This window comes from Ambystoma mexicanum, chromosome 1p, assembly GCF_040938575.1.
Source record: "Ambystoma mexicanum isolate Mex_15411 chromosome 1p, UKY_AmexF1_1, whole genome shotgun sequence".
Classification (NCBI taxonomy): domain Eukaryota; kingdom Metazoa; phylum Chordata; class Amphibia; order Caudata; family Ambystomatidae; genus Ambystoma; species Ambystoma mexicanum.
In genome coordinates, this window is record NC_090921.1 from 1,424,063,731 (window position 1) to 1,424,081,083 (window position 17,353).

At 44.8% G+C, this 17,353-nt stretch overlaps 1 protein-coding gene across 1 annotated transcript in view; it reads left to right on the forward strand.

The window, feature by feature from the left end:
- Positions 1-16,608, forward strand: part of POP4 (POP4 homolog, ribonuclease P/MRP subunit) — a 298,865-nt gene extending 282,257 nt beyond the window's left edge. Inside the window, exons 6-7 of the mRNA XM_069607073.1 lie at positions 7,050-7,151; positions 14,769-16,608. Coding sequence (XP_069463174.1) covers positions 7,050-7,151; positions 14,769-14,905 — 239 coding nt within the window. The 3' untranslated portion in view covers positions 14,906-16,608. The remainder of the gene's footprint in view (positions 1-7,049; positions 7,152-14,768) is intronic.
- The last annotated feature ends 745 nt before the right edge of the window (positions 16,609-17,353 follow it).

A 17,353-nucleotide genomic window follows, 5' to 3' on the forward strand; every position in this document is an offset into this window, starting at 1 on the left:
ACTCTCCGCGACCTACGAAAAGGGACAAACACATGGCAGTGAGGACAAGGCATCGCTGGGCTACGCAAAGCGCCTCCTTACCGCATCATAGCGCTATAGCGCGCCATCATCTCCCAGTGAGAACCAGCACATCCCGTTCTCCAAGTGGACACTCCACGCCCCTAGAGGAGATAGAGAGACATTAGAACAGACAAAAGGCATGCAAGAAATACGACGCCATTAATTGCAATAAGACCTACCTGAAAGACACTACAAGGGCTGCAGTCAGTGAAGTAACTGGACCGCCAGCACCCACAAAAGCCAACGCGCCCCTGCCCAGAGAGCAGGACGGAGAGTAAACTGATTCCGGCAACCAGGTGAGAAGGGAACCTGGAGGGGATGGAAATATAAGGAGGTGGGGGATTAAACTGCTTACCTCGGTCGCCCAGTCCTGACAGTCTTCATTTTCCAAGCAGAATTCCCTCGACACCAAGGCCACAGGGGAACCATCAGGAAGGGCATCAGCAACCAGCTGGCTGTGTGGCGTCACCGTGGATACCAGGTGAGCGTAACACGCGAAGCCTCATAAATAATCCACCTGGGTGCCATGGAAACATCAGAAATTGACCAATTGGCCCAATTGTTGGGGGACCTTCGTGCAGAGGTTCATTCAACCCGACAAGAGACTAATGCACTCTGGAGAGACTTAATAGTGACCCGGGAGCGCACCGACGAAATCGGCAGACAATTCTTGCAATCGCGGGCAGGGCACACTCTTCTGCCTGGGGGAAATCCACTGATGCAAACTCCTGTTCCACCATCTCATGCCCCCACACCAGTACAGATCATGCTGCCTGGAACAGTTCCCCTTGCACCACCAGAAAGGTTTTCAGGGGACCCACGAAAGTATGCAACATTTATAAATCAGTGTCGCCTTCATTTCCTTTGTCGCCCTGGGGCATTTCCAAGTGACCAAGCTCGGGTAGCTTTCATCCTATCATACTTGAGTGGAAGCGCAGCGGATTGGTCAGTGCCGTTGGTGACCCATAACGATCGGTTGTTACAGGACTATGGGGGGGTTCCAGAGAGAGATGGAAAAACTTTGGTCGCCATACCCAGGAACAAGCAGTGGATAACAAACTGTTATCCCTCCGGTAGGGAAACCATGACTTGTTAACATATATTGCAACCTTCAATAGACTGGTGGCTGAAGCCAGGTGGCCAGAGAACAAAAGAACCATGTTATTCCATCGAGGCTTACGAGGTGAATTAAAGGACTTCTTGGCCCAGATAGTTGATCCTCCCAGAGACTGTACCGAATTCATAAATCTAGTCGTGCAGCTAGATCATAGTTTGCAGGACAGAAAAGCAGACCGGTCCAAAGCAGACTCACGTATAGTTTAAGTTCGGCCTAAAGACCATGCACCACGGGGGGGGGGGGAAACAACGCTGTAGAACCCATGCAGATCGGAGGATTACGACCTCCATTAACAAAACAAGAGCGGGAAAAAAGGAGACAACAGCAACTTTGTTTGTATTGCGGAAAACCAGGACATTTCCTGAAAGACTGCCCAATTAAACCCCTTAGGAGAACAGTTGGGGCCACAGAAAAGGATGAAGGTAAGGAATCGGAAAACTACCAAGCTCGGCAACCGTAGAGGTCAGTTTGTCGAGTGATGAGAAAGAGCCACTGACCTCACACTGCGATACCCATGATCTTAATAAATCGCCAACAATCTTCAAAGATGCATGCCGCAGAAGCGTACATCGACAGCGGAGCAGTTGGGAACTATATAGATCAAGAGTTGGCAGCAGAGATGAGGCTCCCTTTGTGTTCTAAATCTACCAGGGACAAGGTGACGACTGTGGATGGGACGGAAATCGCCTCCGGGCCAGTAACCCAGTGCACAGCAGTAGTAACCTTGCTGTGCCAGGATGGGCATCGGGAATGTATTTGGTTCGATCTAATAAAGGCACCCCAATTCCGGTTGATACTAGGGATGCCATGGTTGGTTGCTCACAACCCTTTGATAGACTGGCGGGCACGAAAATTAACCTTCTCCAGCAACTGCTCCATAACCTGCTATTCTCCTGACCCGAAACCCGACTCCTGTGTCTCCAAAGCTTCCATTATTAAAGCCTCTACCTTGGGAGTAACTAATACTTTGCCAGATGAATATCGTGACTTTCAGGATGTATTCCAAAAAGACCAGGCTAACACGTTGCTGCTGCATACGCCTTATGATTGTCAAATCGACTTTGTTCCTGGGGCACAAATCCCATGCGGCAGGATTTACGCTCTCACCAAGCCAGAAAACCTTCACCTGAAAACCTATTTGGACCAGTACCTTGCAAACGGTTTCATCAGCCCATCTAAGTCTCCAGCAGCCAGTCCTTTGTTCTTCGTACCAAAAAAGGAAGGGGACTTGAGGACCTGCATTGATTATCGCGCAATAAACCAGATAACTGTGAAGAACCGCTACCCCTTGCCTCTTAACCCGGAAATGCTAGACCAAGTCGAAGATGCCCAGATCTATACCAAATTAGACCTTCGGGGAGCATACCACCTGGTCCGGGTCAGAAATGGAGATGAGTGGAAAACCGCTTTCCGTACCAAATATGGCTTGTTCGAATATCAAGTCATGCCCTTTGGCTTGTGTAACGCTCCTGCAGCGTTTCAATATTTCATGAATGATGTCCTGAGAGAACTGATTGACGTTTGCGCCTTAGTATACATAGATGACATCTTGATCTAATCGGCCTCAAAACAAGATCATATCAGGCATGTTCGTTCAGTCCTCACCAAGCTCCGCCAACATAGTTTGTACGCAAAGCTGGAAAAATGCTTTTTTCACGTCACCGAAGTAGAATTCCTTGGTTTCATCCTTTCGCCGAAAGGCATCAGAATGGACGTGCGTAAAGTGGACGCAATTTTAAAATGGCCATCACCAACATCTCTGAAGGGAATACAGAGCATGTTGGGCTTTGCAAACTTTTACCGCCGGTTTATTCCAGACTTCTCTCAGGTTGTGCACCCGATCGCGATATTGCTACGAAAAAGCAATAAAAAGTTTGCTTGGACTGAGGAAGCGGAAAAAGCCTTCCAGGAACTAAAACAAAGGTTCACCTCTGCTCCAATCCTACGGCACCTGCGTCCAGATCTCCCTTATGTCGTAGAGACCGATGCTTCCAGTACGGCGATGGGAGCGGTCCTGTCACCGAGGGACCCATTAACCGGCCAGCTGCATCCTGTGGCCTTCTGGTCGAAAAAGTTTTCACCTCCGGAACCAAATTACGCTATCTCGGATAAAGAACTCCTAGCCATCAAGTCCGCTTTTAAGGCGTGGCGGCACTATCTTCTGGGAGCTAGACACACCATTACAGTGGTCACTGACCACCGGAACCTGCAATATCTCAAAACAGCCAAAGCCCAGTCTTCACGCCAGTTTCGGTGGGCCCTCTTCTTCGCCGAATATGATTACGTAATCACCTTTCGACCTGGGGTCAAGAATGGGAAAGCTGACGCCTTATCTCGAATGGGCATTGATGAAACAGTGTATACAACTCCAGACCCGGTACCCATCAAACCTGAAGACAAACTCTTGGGCATCACAACAACCTTATCACAAGCCGAATTACAGGACAAAATTTGTCAGTCAATGAACCCAGATGCTTTCCTTGCATGGCAAACTCAGGACGAGCAGTATTGCATCAAGAATCTGATATGTTATCTTTGGAGATCGGCTATATGTACCTGAGAAGGACTTGCAACAGCATATCATTTCAGATTATCATGACTCCCTGATCGAAGGGCACCCTGGAATCGTTGAAACCTTAACCAAGGTAAAGAACTTTTGGTGGCCTACCTGGCGTAAGGATATTGTTCAGTATGTTCAATCCTGCGGCGTCTGCGCACAAAACAAATCACAGAAACCATCAGGTCTCCTACAACCACTGGACATCCCTCCCACTCCATGGCACACTCTTTCCCTCAACTTTATCACGGATCTGCCACCAAGTCAAGGCTTTAACACCATTCTTGTAATTGTGGATTTGTTCTCAAAGATGGCACATTTTATTCCTCTTAAAGGCCTCCTGGACGCATCCACTCTAGCAGGAGTATTTCTGGAAAACATTGTCAAGCTGCATGGCTTTCCATCAGTTCTGGTCTCCGACCGAGGCAGCCAATTTATATCCAATTTTTGGAGAAAATGTTGTGCGATATCTCAGATTGACATCCGGCTATCCACCAGTCACCACCCCCAGACAGACGGCCAAACTGAGAGGACCAACTAGACCCTCAAGCAGTATTTGCGGTGCATGCTTCACCATGAATTAAGAGATTGCAAGGATTTACTGTGGATAGCCGAGTATGCATATAACAACTCCGTACATTCTAGCACAGGCCAAACTCCCTTTTACACCTTGTATGGCAGACATCCACACACTTCAGAACTGGACCAGCTTGGAAATGCCTGCAGTAAACTCTTCATACAACCATCACTCAAGCGTTCAGAAAGGCAAGGAACATCATATTCATGCTAAATAAAAACAAAAGCACTTTGCCGATCAGCATTGAAAAAAGGCTCCAGACCATCAAGTAGGAGACCAGGTTTGGTTTGCCGCCAAATATGTCCCCATTAAAGGGACCCGAACCTTCCAACCACGATATTTGGGACCCTATACCATCAAGGCAATTATCAACCCAGCCGCTGTCAAGTTAAATCTACCACCTAATCTACAAATCCATCCGGTATTCCATGTATCCCTCTTAAAACCAGTACAACCCGGTATACGGATCAAAACACCACCTCAACCTATACTAATAGATGGAGAACCAGAATTCGAAGTCAAAGGCATCCTGGACTCTAAGTACTCTAGAGCCAAATTGTACTATCTCGTCGACTGGAAAGGATTTGGGCCTCAAGATAGGTCCTGGGAACCCAGTGAAAACATTCATGCACCACATCTGATCAAGAAGTTTCATCAAAACTTCCCGACCAAACCTGGACCAGGCAGAAGAGACACCTTGGGGGTGGGTGGGGGGGTAGGGGGGGGGGGGGAGTGCTGTCGCGACCCTCAGCCCTGACCCCCACTGGCAAGCCCACAAGCCAGGTGGGATCAGGGCTCGAATCTTTAATAAGGCCAGACTTCCAGGCTCATCAGTTGGGAGAGGCATCTGCTTAAGGGACTATTTTATTAAGGCTTTCAGCCAACATGGAGGCATCCACATAGCTAGGTTCCTAGAACCAAGCTATGCGGTCTAGTGTTTTGGGTGTGGTGGCCTAGGGACTACTTTACCTGGACTACTTTACAGTGGCTATTTAAACCACACCCGAACAAGAACACACGCTTTGCGTTACTTTGCTTCTAGTAACGTGACGATCACCGTGTCCAGCTTCTCGCGAACCCGACGAATTCCAGACCTGCAGAAAAAACAAAGAAACCTAGTTGGCAGCAGAATCTTGCCTGCAATCTTCATCCATCTCTGCTCACAGCTCCTGGGCATCTCTGTTGGAGGAGTTTGCCGCCCGGATCGAGGGATCTGAGTAAAGGAGAAAGACATTATTAACGGAGGTACTAGAGACATTACAACCATAAAAGCACTTAAGGACTTACCTGGCTGGCTACTTCTCGACAGGCACTGCTCCGGAAACCCCATTTGCGCTGGGTACTCTCTGCGACCTACAAAAAGGGACAAACACAGGCCAGTGAGGACAAGGCATTGCTGCGCTACGCAAAGTGCCTCCTTACCGCATCATAGCTCTATAGTGCGCCATCATCTCCCAGTGAGAACCAGCACATCCTGTTCTCCGAGTGGACACTCCACGCCCCTAGAGGAGATAGAGACATTAGAACAGACAAAAGGCATGCAAGAAATACGACGCCATTAATTGCAGTAAGACCTACCTGAAAGACACTACAAGGGCTGCAGTCAGTGAAGTAACTGGACCACCAGCGCCCACAAAAGCCAACGCGCCCCTGCCCAGAGAGCAGGACGGAGAGCCCATCGATTCTGGCAACCAGGTGAGAAGGGAACCTGGAGGGGCTGGAAATATAAGGAGGTAGGGGATTAAACTGCTTAACTCGGTCGCCCAGTCCTGACATAGTCTTCATTGTCCAAGCAGAATTCCCTCGACACAGAGGAACCATCAGGAAGGGCATCAGCGACCAGCTGGCTGGATGGTGTCCCCGTGGATACCAGGTGAGCGTAACAGACTTCCCCATAACACCATTTATGGTTCTTCCACCCAACAGCCAGTTAGGGCAAGGGACATAGTCGGGACTTCCCAGGAGTTTGGGAAAACAAGGTAACTGGTAATGGAAACCAAGAGGCCACAGGGGCCATCTTGTCTCCTATCTGGAATCCACTGTTTCCTATGGCAGGGCATGGGTATCCCAAAATGGAGGATACTCGGAGCACCTGTCAAATTCAGCATGGAACTGCCACCAGTCCATCCATAACCTGCTCTGTAGGCCACACGCAGGTGCTCAAAAACATACACTTAGGGGTACAGGGTTGTACCCCCACCCATGGGTGCCCCAAGGGTCTCTGTTCACCACAACCAAAAAGAGGAAGGGCTGCAAAACAACACAGAACACACATGATACTGGAGTACAGGACAAGGACATGGAGGCCCTGTCCCTCCAATGCATTTCCAGCATCACAGGGACCCTATTAGCACTTCAGTGAATTACATTATATGCAATCTCCCATTGGCTCAGCTGGCCTTGTAAGAACCCCAGTCAACAGTTAAGGCTAGAAGGTTACTAGTACTTGCATCCATTTCTGTTAGTGGACGGGGGAAAATGTGCTTCACCAGGATCCAAAATGCAGATTGATAGTGCTGAGAGCGATTATGTCAATAGCCTGACTTGCACCTGGTCCCTCAAGCAGTATTACAATGTTTTTGTACTTTTTAGATATGTATGGAAGTGGGGTGAGGCATCCTTCTCGTAACAACATTTGTTTGGTACTACTTTATGAAGCTGTAAAGTACCTAAATGTGTCATATGTGTAGATGATTTGAAACTCTGCCTTCTTAAAATGTATTTCGTTTTTTCAATAGTCACAAAATCCAAGTGCCCATCGTATGTGGGTCTTACGGGAATCATCCTGCAAGAAATGAAGCACATCTTTAAAATCATCACAAAAGAAGACCGATTAAAAGGTTTGTAAACCTGTGCAGTTGTGCTCTTTTTTTTGCTTTCACACCTGTATGTCCTTTATTTGTAATGTGCAAAAGGCTTTAGAATACAAAGAAGATTCTAATAAACAGATGCATTGGCAGCTTTATTGTGCCTCACACAATCACAATTTAACAAGGGGGGTTCTGGGAGTCCCTCTGCCAGACATTAGTCCTGGTTACGAGAGACTTACCCAGAGTCTTTAGCTCACTATCTTTCACAGAGAAGAAATATCCCAAACATATCAGTCTTTGTCCTGCCCTGGGGCAGTCCAGCACCGAAATGCTAGGCAATTCTCCTCTGAACAAGAGTACCAACAGCATCCCCAGACACGTGTTTCGGTCTGGGTGGACCTCATCAGTAGGGAGGAGCTGTGCCTCTCTAAGAGTAGTGAGCAAGGAGTCCACGTCTGGATTCCCCTAGTCACTTAGGGTGAGACCCAAAGTTACTTAAATATGCAAATTAACAACGTAGTCAGAATAACCTACAATAGTTTTAATGTAAAGAATGCCACTTTTTTTAATGGAACATGGCTACCTAATCTCTAGTAACCTTCCTTGCATATCTTATATAAAGTATGTATTGATGGTCTACATATATTAATATAAGAGCTGAGACTATGGCCTAATTTAAAGACAGCAAATTTGGACTATGATGAAACCATGGGAAGAATTTGTAGTAATGCGTAACCGAAGGGGGGGGGGGGTCGGTATAATCCCCATTATTCGTAACTATCATGGCCCTTTTTTGACAAGATGATGAGGAAACTTGCAAATATTCCGTCAGGTCTTTATATAATGTATATCACCGCAGTGGCCAGCAAAGTGCAGTCTCTGAAGATGAAGACCCTTCTTTCGATCAGTTGTCCCAAGCCAAATTGACAAAACATAACGGGAAATCATACCTATTTTTGATATGATCTGTAAAAATTCTAAGTCCCTCCTGAATAGGACAGCAAGTAGAGAAAATTGCTTTTTGCACGTCTTTTAGGATTTTCTCTGCTTGCTTCCAGTTGCTGCTCATCTTTTGGCAGACCCAATATCCTGCAGTGTTGGAGCTTTGCATTAATGTTACAATGGATTTCTAAAGTCTGGCCACTCGGACAGATGTTTAGGAGGTCACCCTTATTGTCAACAGGGTTGAACACTTTGAACGTTTTGCCAAACCAATCAAGGTAGCCTAAATCTTCTAAACAATATATACAATTAAAAAAAGATTAATTCAAATATTGTAGTTGAAAATATAGAAACATGACTTGCTACCAACATCAAAAGCTCAAATTCTATTGCGTGGGACATTGAACAAACGGATGTTGGTTCATCTTCACTTATTTCAGTACGTTACATTTTCCTATAAAATGTTGACATTTTTTTTTTAAACTAACTCTGTACTTATTGTGCCCATGTATGTGTCTTGTGTGATCACCTTAATGAGGTACAGTGCTTATCTGCTAAAGTAACCTTTATTATTAGATTCTTGGTGTAAAATCAGAAAAGAAGTGATATGGGAAAAATGATTACAAGTCAATCATGTATACGTACACAAAGTTCCGTAGTCGAAGACCAGTTTCGGCTATTGGGTGCCAATTATAAATATTGGCGTACATCTAGAAGGGGGATGGGATGTGAGGAGGGACACACCGCTTGTGAGTGTGTTTCTCCAGGATCGGATCTTTAATGGATTCACTTGCTCATGAATATTCCCCATCAGGTTGCGAATACTCAGTAATATTGAAGCAGTTTAGCATTAAAGCTTAAACTGCTTGTCACTTATATAGCCTATTGCTCTTGCTATCAGTTCTCCTTGGCCTCCCCCTCCACCCCCCACCCTCCACCCACCGATGGCCATCTTCAGATTTTTTTTTACAGCACATTTCGTGTTGAGTCCTCGTTTTACGCTCCTCGCGAAATCGACTTTTTAAATCTATTTTTGGTAAATCTTCAACTTTGTTCCTTCATCCGTCCCGTCTGGGACTGCTGGTAGCAGGGATCCATTGCCGATGAAGATCCGGACATCAAACGATCTTGTAGTCGCGAGAAGCGTTCTACTAGACTTTGAGGCCTCCTCCACATATCCATGGTGGATGCCCGCAATAATGGCCTTTTCAGGCCCTGCTCGAAATGTCGCCTCAAGAATATTTTTGTGGGCGATTGACACGAAAAATGTATATATTGCCCGCACCCAGACCACAATGTGTACCCCTGCTCCATTTGCAGGTCTTTCTCCACGAAGACCTGGAAGGATTGTCACAGAAGGTTGGTGACTTGGCTTGTGGAGGCTACCAGGGCCTCTGACTCTGCCTCAGTGTGAAGTCCTGCCTCTGTCAGGGTTGGCAGATCTATGGAAAGAACTCCCTCTGCAAAGAGGTCGAGGTCTCATACGGACACCTCCCTGGGGAAGAAACCTAAAAGGGGACATGAACATAAGTCGCACAACTAGACTGCACTTTCATCGACCACTCCGACGGCTGCCAAGACCCTGTTGTTCAGGTCATCAATGGCTTTGTCCATGATACCAGAGCCCACGATCACCACAACAGGATAGCCGTCCTCTGGAAAATGGCATCTGTCGACAGCCACTTTAATGACAACACCATAGACGAGTCGCTTGTCGACGAGCCACAAGCAAAAATAGTCTACACCATCTTCTTCGACACTCCCATTAACGACCCATTGTCGATGAGTCCTAGGTCAATGAGTCATAGGTCCCAGTCTACCATGACTGTGCCGTCTACGATTGAATCGTCGACCACTTCGCCTAAGATTATGACCATCGTGTCTAGAGTTGTGTTGCCTCCCAGGCCAACGCCCGCACCAACCACGCAAGCTCCTGTGATCGCTTCTTTTGCTAAAAGTGCTAATGTGGAGAAGGAGCTGCTGCCAGCTCTCGCTGACATGGATGCTTGTCTGGCCTCGTCCCAGGGTATGCATGCTACTACTGATTATGATGACCTGGTGCCAGCAGATGGGGAACCTCCTGAAGTACCCTCCACAAGTTCTCCACCAGACGAAATGGGTTCCTTCCATGCACTGTTGAAACTAACAGTGAAACTATTCAACCTTGTCTTGGAAGAAAAGAAAAGGAAAGGTTTCCTGTTCCAGAGGCGTGAAGCCTCCAGAAAACCAGTGGTGGCTGTGCCTGTGCTAGATGACATCTGGGACGATCATTTATTGGTTAAGAGAAACTTCTTTTCGACACCACCAAAGAAGGATCGTCTAGAAAAGAAATCTAAAGTTCCAGACACCACACTAAAGTGTCTTCACACTCAACCATCCCCAGACTCTGCGCTCTCGACTATACCAAATATTAGATCCGCTAACCTGTCCTCACCATCCATGGTTCCCCTTGACCAGGAGGGAAAGCAACAGGATGCTTTTGGAAAGTGGGCCATTACTACAGCTGCTAATACGATCAATGCTGCAAATTCATTGCCCATTCTCTTCTGCTATGACCGGGAATTGTGGTGTAAGATGGGTCCCATCTTGGATGGTGAAACAGCACCTGATCACGCAATCACTGTGCCCTTGGATATTGCTAACACAGGGTTCTCCCAGATTGGCCATTCTAAGGCACCAGGGATGGTTGAAGCCCACCAATTTCCACCCGGAATTGTAGTCCAAGGACACCGACATGCTCTGCGACTTTGTCGACCTATTTGGTAAAAAGGACGACGAGACCCTTCAGGCGAAGATGACACTGCACGCTCCCTTAGCACTCTGCAACAGTGGAGGCAGCCCTTTTGTTCTGGGATGGAAAGGTTTTCAAGAACCACCAGAGAGGATCTGCCGCCATATCGCCAACTGTCTCGCGCCACCACGCAGTGGTTCTATGTCCTATGTCCGTGACTCATCTGAAATAAAATACTGTTGGCTATTAGAAGTGGGACAGTGCACTTTGTCAAAGTGCCCCTGAAAAGACGTGCACGACATTCGAACACTTTGAAAAACTTGACCATAAAATGTGAGTCTCAGACAAATGCAAGTTTTATTTTATTTATTGGATATTTATAATGCGCCAATACAGCAAAAGGTGTTTCAAGGCGCAAGATGCATGGTGTTGAAAAAATGCATGCACAAGACAGCCATGTCGGCAAAAACAAAGCTCTATATTTGTGCAAAACAAACACAAGAGCTCAACCCAGCGTTTAGGCAACAAAACTTGAGTATGCATGCCATTTCAGCATTGAGAGCCCGGGAGCCTCGAAAAAGGGTCATGGTGCCGACAATGGACCTGCTCCATTGACAACCTACATGCGTTATAAAGACTGGTGCAGGAAGCCAATTACATACACGGCACTGGAGGACTCTGAAACCTCATAAATCATGGACGATAACGAAAAGGAAACCCACATGCATGACCTCTTGACTGGTACTCCGTGGGTCCACAGAAAAGGGCTGAACAAGAGAAACGTGAGGAGACTAAGCTCACTATCCAAAAAGCCACTGCAAGGTTACATTTCCTAGTGAAGGCTAGAATTATTCGAGGAAAGGAGCATATGGAGAAACATCGACACTTTTTTAAAAATACCACGAGTGCAGTCATGACGTAGCCACAATGGTGGAATATCTAGATGACCCCGATTTCCCACAGGAAGATGAGCAACTAACTACAAGAGTAGCAAGTAAGTGTATGGGGAGTACAGACCACTGTCCCCACCTAGCGATAATCGGTCAAAACACTGTCGAGCGCAGATTTTATCTCCCATTACATGAAGAGGAAGACAACTCTTTGCCTCGAGGGACACGTTTGGAAAAATAAAATCCATCAACCAATCCCTATCATGGAACAGCAACGGAAACGTACAATGCTTATTGGAAAATATGTCGATGAATGCACTGAAAGGAAATCTCGGGCAGTAACGTCTGACCCGATTCGCATGCAGGTGCGCCTGAAATCTGAATCATTAATAATTAGTACTGCACTTAAACTGTGTGAGTCACCCGCATCTATGAACGTGGCTCAAATGAACGAAGAAACCCTGCATATAAATGTGCTTAGAATGAAAAAGGCCCCCATAGCAGCTTGCAGCATTGCCAATTCAAACGCAGTGTTGCATAATATGACAAAGCAAAATGGAATGAGTTTGAACAATTGCTGTGACAAGAGGTTAGGGTCATTTTTAACGTCCTCGTTAAGTCGCGCTTTGATGTGGCAGACATGGCAGCCAGGCAGGCAGCAACTGCACTGGTGGTTAAACGATCCAATTGGCTCGTGGTTGAAGGGTTCAATCCAAAGACCCCGGCCAGACATTATGAGCACATTGTTTAATATCAAAACCATATTTGGGCGCGAAGCTAATGAAAAACCTAAGCAAGCCAAACGGAAAATGAAACCACAAGGTCATTGGAAGCCATTCCAGCCAGGCTATGCAACACAGGAGATGGTCCCATTCCCTACAGGATTCCCTCACAGCTTTCGAACAGCCTTTTCAAGAACACGCTGCCACATGGCCGCAATTTCCACAATGATTACAATAAAGTGAACGACAGTATAGGGCACTCACATAGAGGCAGAGGATGGGATGCCCCTCAAGGGGGACATTCCCTGGTCAATAGTGATTGTTGCTTTTATTTTTTATTTTGGGAAGTTTTAGCAAATAATGTGATTGTTGCTTTTAGAAATTCTCCCACACGGACTGGGATGGAGGGGGGCCCACATCCACAGGTGGGAGGGTTTTCCCATGGATAAATGGCTTCTTGAAACTGTTCAAACAAGATATTGCATGTATTCTTAGAATGCCTTGCATACATGCCACCAAAGAGAGACCAAACAAAACAGGAACACCTCTTTCTGCTCTTGGCAGATGTAGAGGCACTGCTGGAAAAGGGAACAATAGAACAGAAGTGGCGCAAAGGGGGAAAAACAGGCATCCTTTCGATATACTTCCTTATTCCCCAAAAAGATGGGACACTTACACCAATCTTACATCAGAGCCCCGTAAACGGGTACGTCAAAACATAGGTTTCAGATTACCGCTCTCAAGGAGACGATCAATCCCTCTACTAATGGAAAGAGACCCGATGCCCACGACCGAGGACTGGTCAAGTGACCGTTTCAGTAATTATCAACAGGACACTTTGCACCTTGCGAATAACTTAAACTCTTAGGACAAACAAGAAATCCCTAGAATACTATACCCACTAAAGCACACTGGTCACGCATGCACTTAGTCGGTATAGGCAGCAGTAGAAATCAGGAGCACTGCCTATGTGTGAATGGTTGAAATGTGTTCATGCTTTGTTTACTCTGTATATGTGTTTTTTATGAGTCTAGGATGAGAGGCACGTTTTGCCTAGTAACATCTTCCTGGCTCTTTGCGTTTGCTGTTTACACCCAGTTGATTATGTACCACTAAATATGTTATAACAAATGAATACGTAGGATAGCACGAAATGCCTGGTGCTTCACGTTTCATCACTATGTGTTGTATATTTTAATCAAGCCTTGCACAGCAAAGGCAGAACAGTATAATTTGTAGAGGAAAATGACCATGATTAGAAATTGGCGGTATGTCCTGGTCAGTACAGAATGAACTGGTAATTTATTCTTGAACACCTTTTTTTGAATAAAAGGGAAAATATTGGGTGATGAATAGACCCACTCTGAATGTGTTAAAACGTCACTATTATCACTTGGAATGTTGCTGAGACTATTAAGAAAGTGGACATTAATTGCCCCACATGGTCAACAGAGTAATGGGCAAATTGGATGCTTAATTTCATATTTCTATGCATCACAAAACTCACCAATATCTCTGATTCAAGATTAGTGCCTTCCATTGTCAGTTCAAATGATCACCATTTGGATTAACAATAGCCCCCAATGGTATTCATCAAGGTGTTCTGCGTAGTAGCAGCACATGTGAGAGCGTGAGCAGACGAGGAGTGCATGTGTATTAATAACCTAGACGCCTGATGGCAAGCTGGGAATACAGCGTCGCAGTACAACCAGCACATAATGGTGTCAATTAACTCCTTCAGATTTTTTCCAAAATCTGTTTAGAAGTGCTTACGCATTCTTTCCCTCAAATAAAATCAGTCTTTGACCCCCCCCCCCCAAGGAAAAGCTGTATGATTGCTGTATGAATATTATGCATAGTTTTTTTTGTTTAAGTTCTTCTCCACGGATGGAGCTAGAAGAGACCTGTATTTTCGTGGTGCGGTAATATAACCCTGACAGAGCACTAAAGTTAAAGCAGTTTTAAAATCTAAATGTAAACTACTTTAATGTTACCAATGAATATCCCCCATCGTCGGCTGGAAATCAAACCGCACGTGAATCTATGAAAGATACACGCTGGAGAAAAGGAGTTGGAGGTAAATAACGTATTCTTTACTGGTAAGTAACATTTGCCAAAGAAAAAATAAAACCTCTTTATTATTTATGGGTCACGTATAATGAATATGTAGCATTTCATATGTTCAAGAGACACATTGGTATAAAATGATCACTCTAGAACAAAAACATTATTCATAAGTGTACATTTTTTCCACCGGAAAGACTGTTTAGTTGCTGTAATATGTAGAAATTACCTTGCATTTTTTTATGTTTGTTGCATGCAAATAAACTAATCCAGTCCTCCCCCTGTACTTTCCCCACAGTTATTCCGAAGGCAAACAGTGTGTTCAGCGTGGAGATTGATGGCTTTATTTCGCACATTTATGGGAGCAAATTCCAACTGCGGTCAAGTGAGCGCTCAGCAAAGAAGTTCAAATCCAAAGGAAGCATAGACCTGTGATCGAATTTTTGATTTCCCAACTTCCGATTGGTTTGGATTGATGTGAAGAACGGGAGATGGAAGTTGTACTATCTCCAAGCAGTCTGCATAAAAAAATGCTAACGCCATGAGTTTTGGATGCCAACAGTGCAGCACATTCTTTATTTATTAAATATTCTTATTATGGAGACTGCCCATTACATCACATTGATGAACAAAATAAAGAAATGTTTCCCCCCCAAGTCGTACGGTATCTGACATGCATACAAGCTGTTGGAGACTCTAAACCGTTGCCATATAATTGTACATTCTCATGAGGCATTAACTATTCTGATGGTTGCTATTAATGGATTTCTACTTCCACCTGTTGGACTTTTAGTACTTTTATTTACCATGTTTGAGTAACTTTATATTTGAAGATTAACTTGTTACATTCATCCTAACTGGTAAAGGTTCACTTTATAGCAAATGCCAAGAATCTCTTCTGCAATATATGTGATTTATGTGACCCTTATGATTCAGTGATATGAGCGCTGTTAGATGTCAGAAAATAGTAAAATCTGTTGCGATAGCTAAGCTTGTGATAGATATCTGACCGGATGCTTCTAAGAAATGTCAGTGTTCAGATGTATCTATCAAGAGCCTACTTTGATTACTGCAACCTACATGCCACGCGACCCTTCAAGAGTACAATATTGTCTGAAAGCAGAGTTTTGATTATAGTGTTAATGGCTATCTAAACCAAGGTGAGGTCCTGCACAAGGGCTAAGGATAGTACACTTAATTCACACCCCCCCAAACCCCGTGCTCCCAAACGATCTACATAAGTTTTACATCAAAATTCTTTAAAAGTACTTTAAAACAGAAATGAAATGCATTGTAATTCCATAGTAGCAACAGGCTGGAGACTGGATTGTTTTTAGTATGGGCTACCTTGTTCAGGAAGAATACTAATAATGTGCTCTCAGCACTCATGGTAGAAATGCACCTAGTGCAATGTTGCAACCACATTTTTGACACTGGTAGCCAAAGCAAGTCCGACTCCTGATAAAGAAGGGGGATGGATCAATGACTCACTAGATGCATGTTGATATAATCCGACTGGGTGAAAATCCAGGGAAAAGCAATTCTCGGTGTTGTGGTTTGCAGACTTCCGTTTTGGCTTTTAGTGCAAGTCTTGAGGGTGAAGAGTGGAGTGATATGTAAGTTCGTTTGGGCCAATAGTGGATCAGAGGTAGTTAAATTGAGAGTAGTAGTCCCGGAAAATGGCATAAAGTTTGCTCTTCTTCAAGATTGTCCATTTTACTATTATATGTTGGGGTACGAACACATGCAAAGTATCTTGGTGTCTAACCCCTGCCCCATGTAGATGACCCAATGTGCGAAAGGTGGTAGTGCTGGTATTTCCTGAAGGCAAAATGCGACATCTGGACTAGAAATGCGGGGCACTTACAACCGGAAAATACTGTGTGACTTAAGTGAGAGAGAGAAGGGTTGATGGCCACAGTCCCATAAACCATCCCCATTTGTTTTCTTCTGTTTGTTTTCTTCTGTTGAGATCTTATTCAGTGTACACAGTCTGGGGGATGCTCTTTCCCTCGTTTTACAGTACTTTCTTACTCCACTAACCAGATCATTGTCTGAGAAATCTGAGTGATGAGAATCACTTTTGCATCATATGTATTTAAAAGGTAAAATGCAATAAAACTGTATTTTAAGGTCAATTTGTTTTGTTGTGGATGTACGAATGTGTGTGGTGCTGTCTGTGGTAATGTATCAAATGTATTATACTCAAACATACAGAATTTATTTTACACCAGTGTAATTCGCTCTCCTAATTTTACGGGAGGATGCAATGAGATCCCATCCTGAAGTTGCCCCAATTCCTCCTGACTGAGGTTCTGGGCCAGTAGAGTCACAGACAAGGTAATAGTTGTAGGAAGCAAAGGCAATAAAACAAGTTGCATTCTATGGGCTAATTTACGTAATTAAAGGCACAATAACATTGAACTGTAACTGTATGCTGCTGATTGCCAATAGGTGGTCTTCTCCAGGCAACTGATCCGCTGTGTTTGGAGTATCCTCTAATTTCATTGAAGGTAATTGTTCTTATTGCAGTAGAATTACTGTCATACAGCAAGTTAAGATGAGTGCAAACATGAGACTAAGAAACCTTTTACACTAAAGGATACCAATTATGAATACACACACATAGTCTAGACTAAATAGTGGGAGCCAGTGGATCGGCAATCTCTGCTTTGACGAGGTTGACAGAAAGCGGGATCAACACAACCGGTTTCAGTAAAAATACTAAAATGTTTAACAAGTATTCATTTAAAGGCTGGCCTTCACAAAGTTGCAACATGCTGCAAGGCAAATGTTTCATATTCTCGTCATACAAGAACCAAATAAAACCTGTTAAGGGGAACTTGCAATACCTATAAATCAAAGTATCTAGAACGTTTTGAC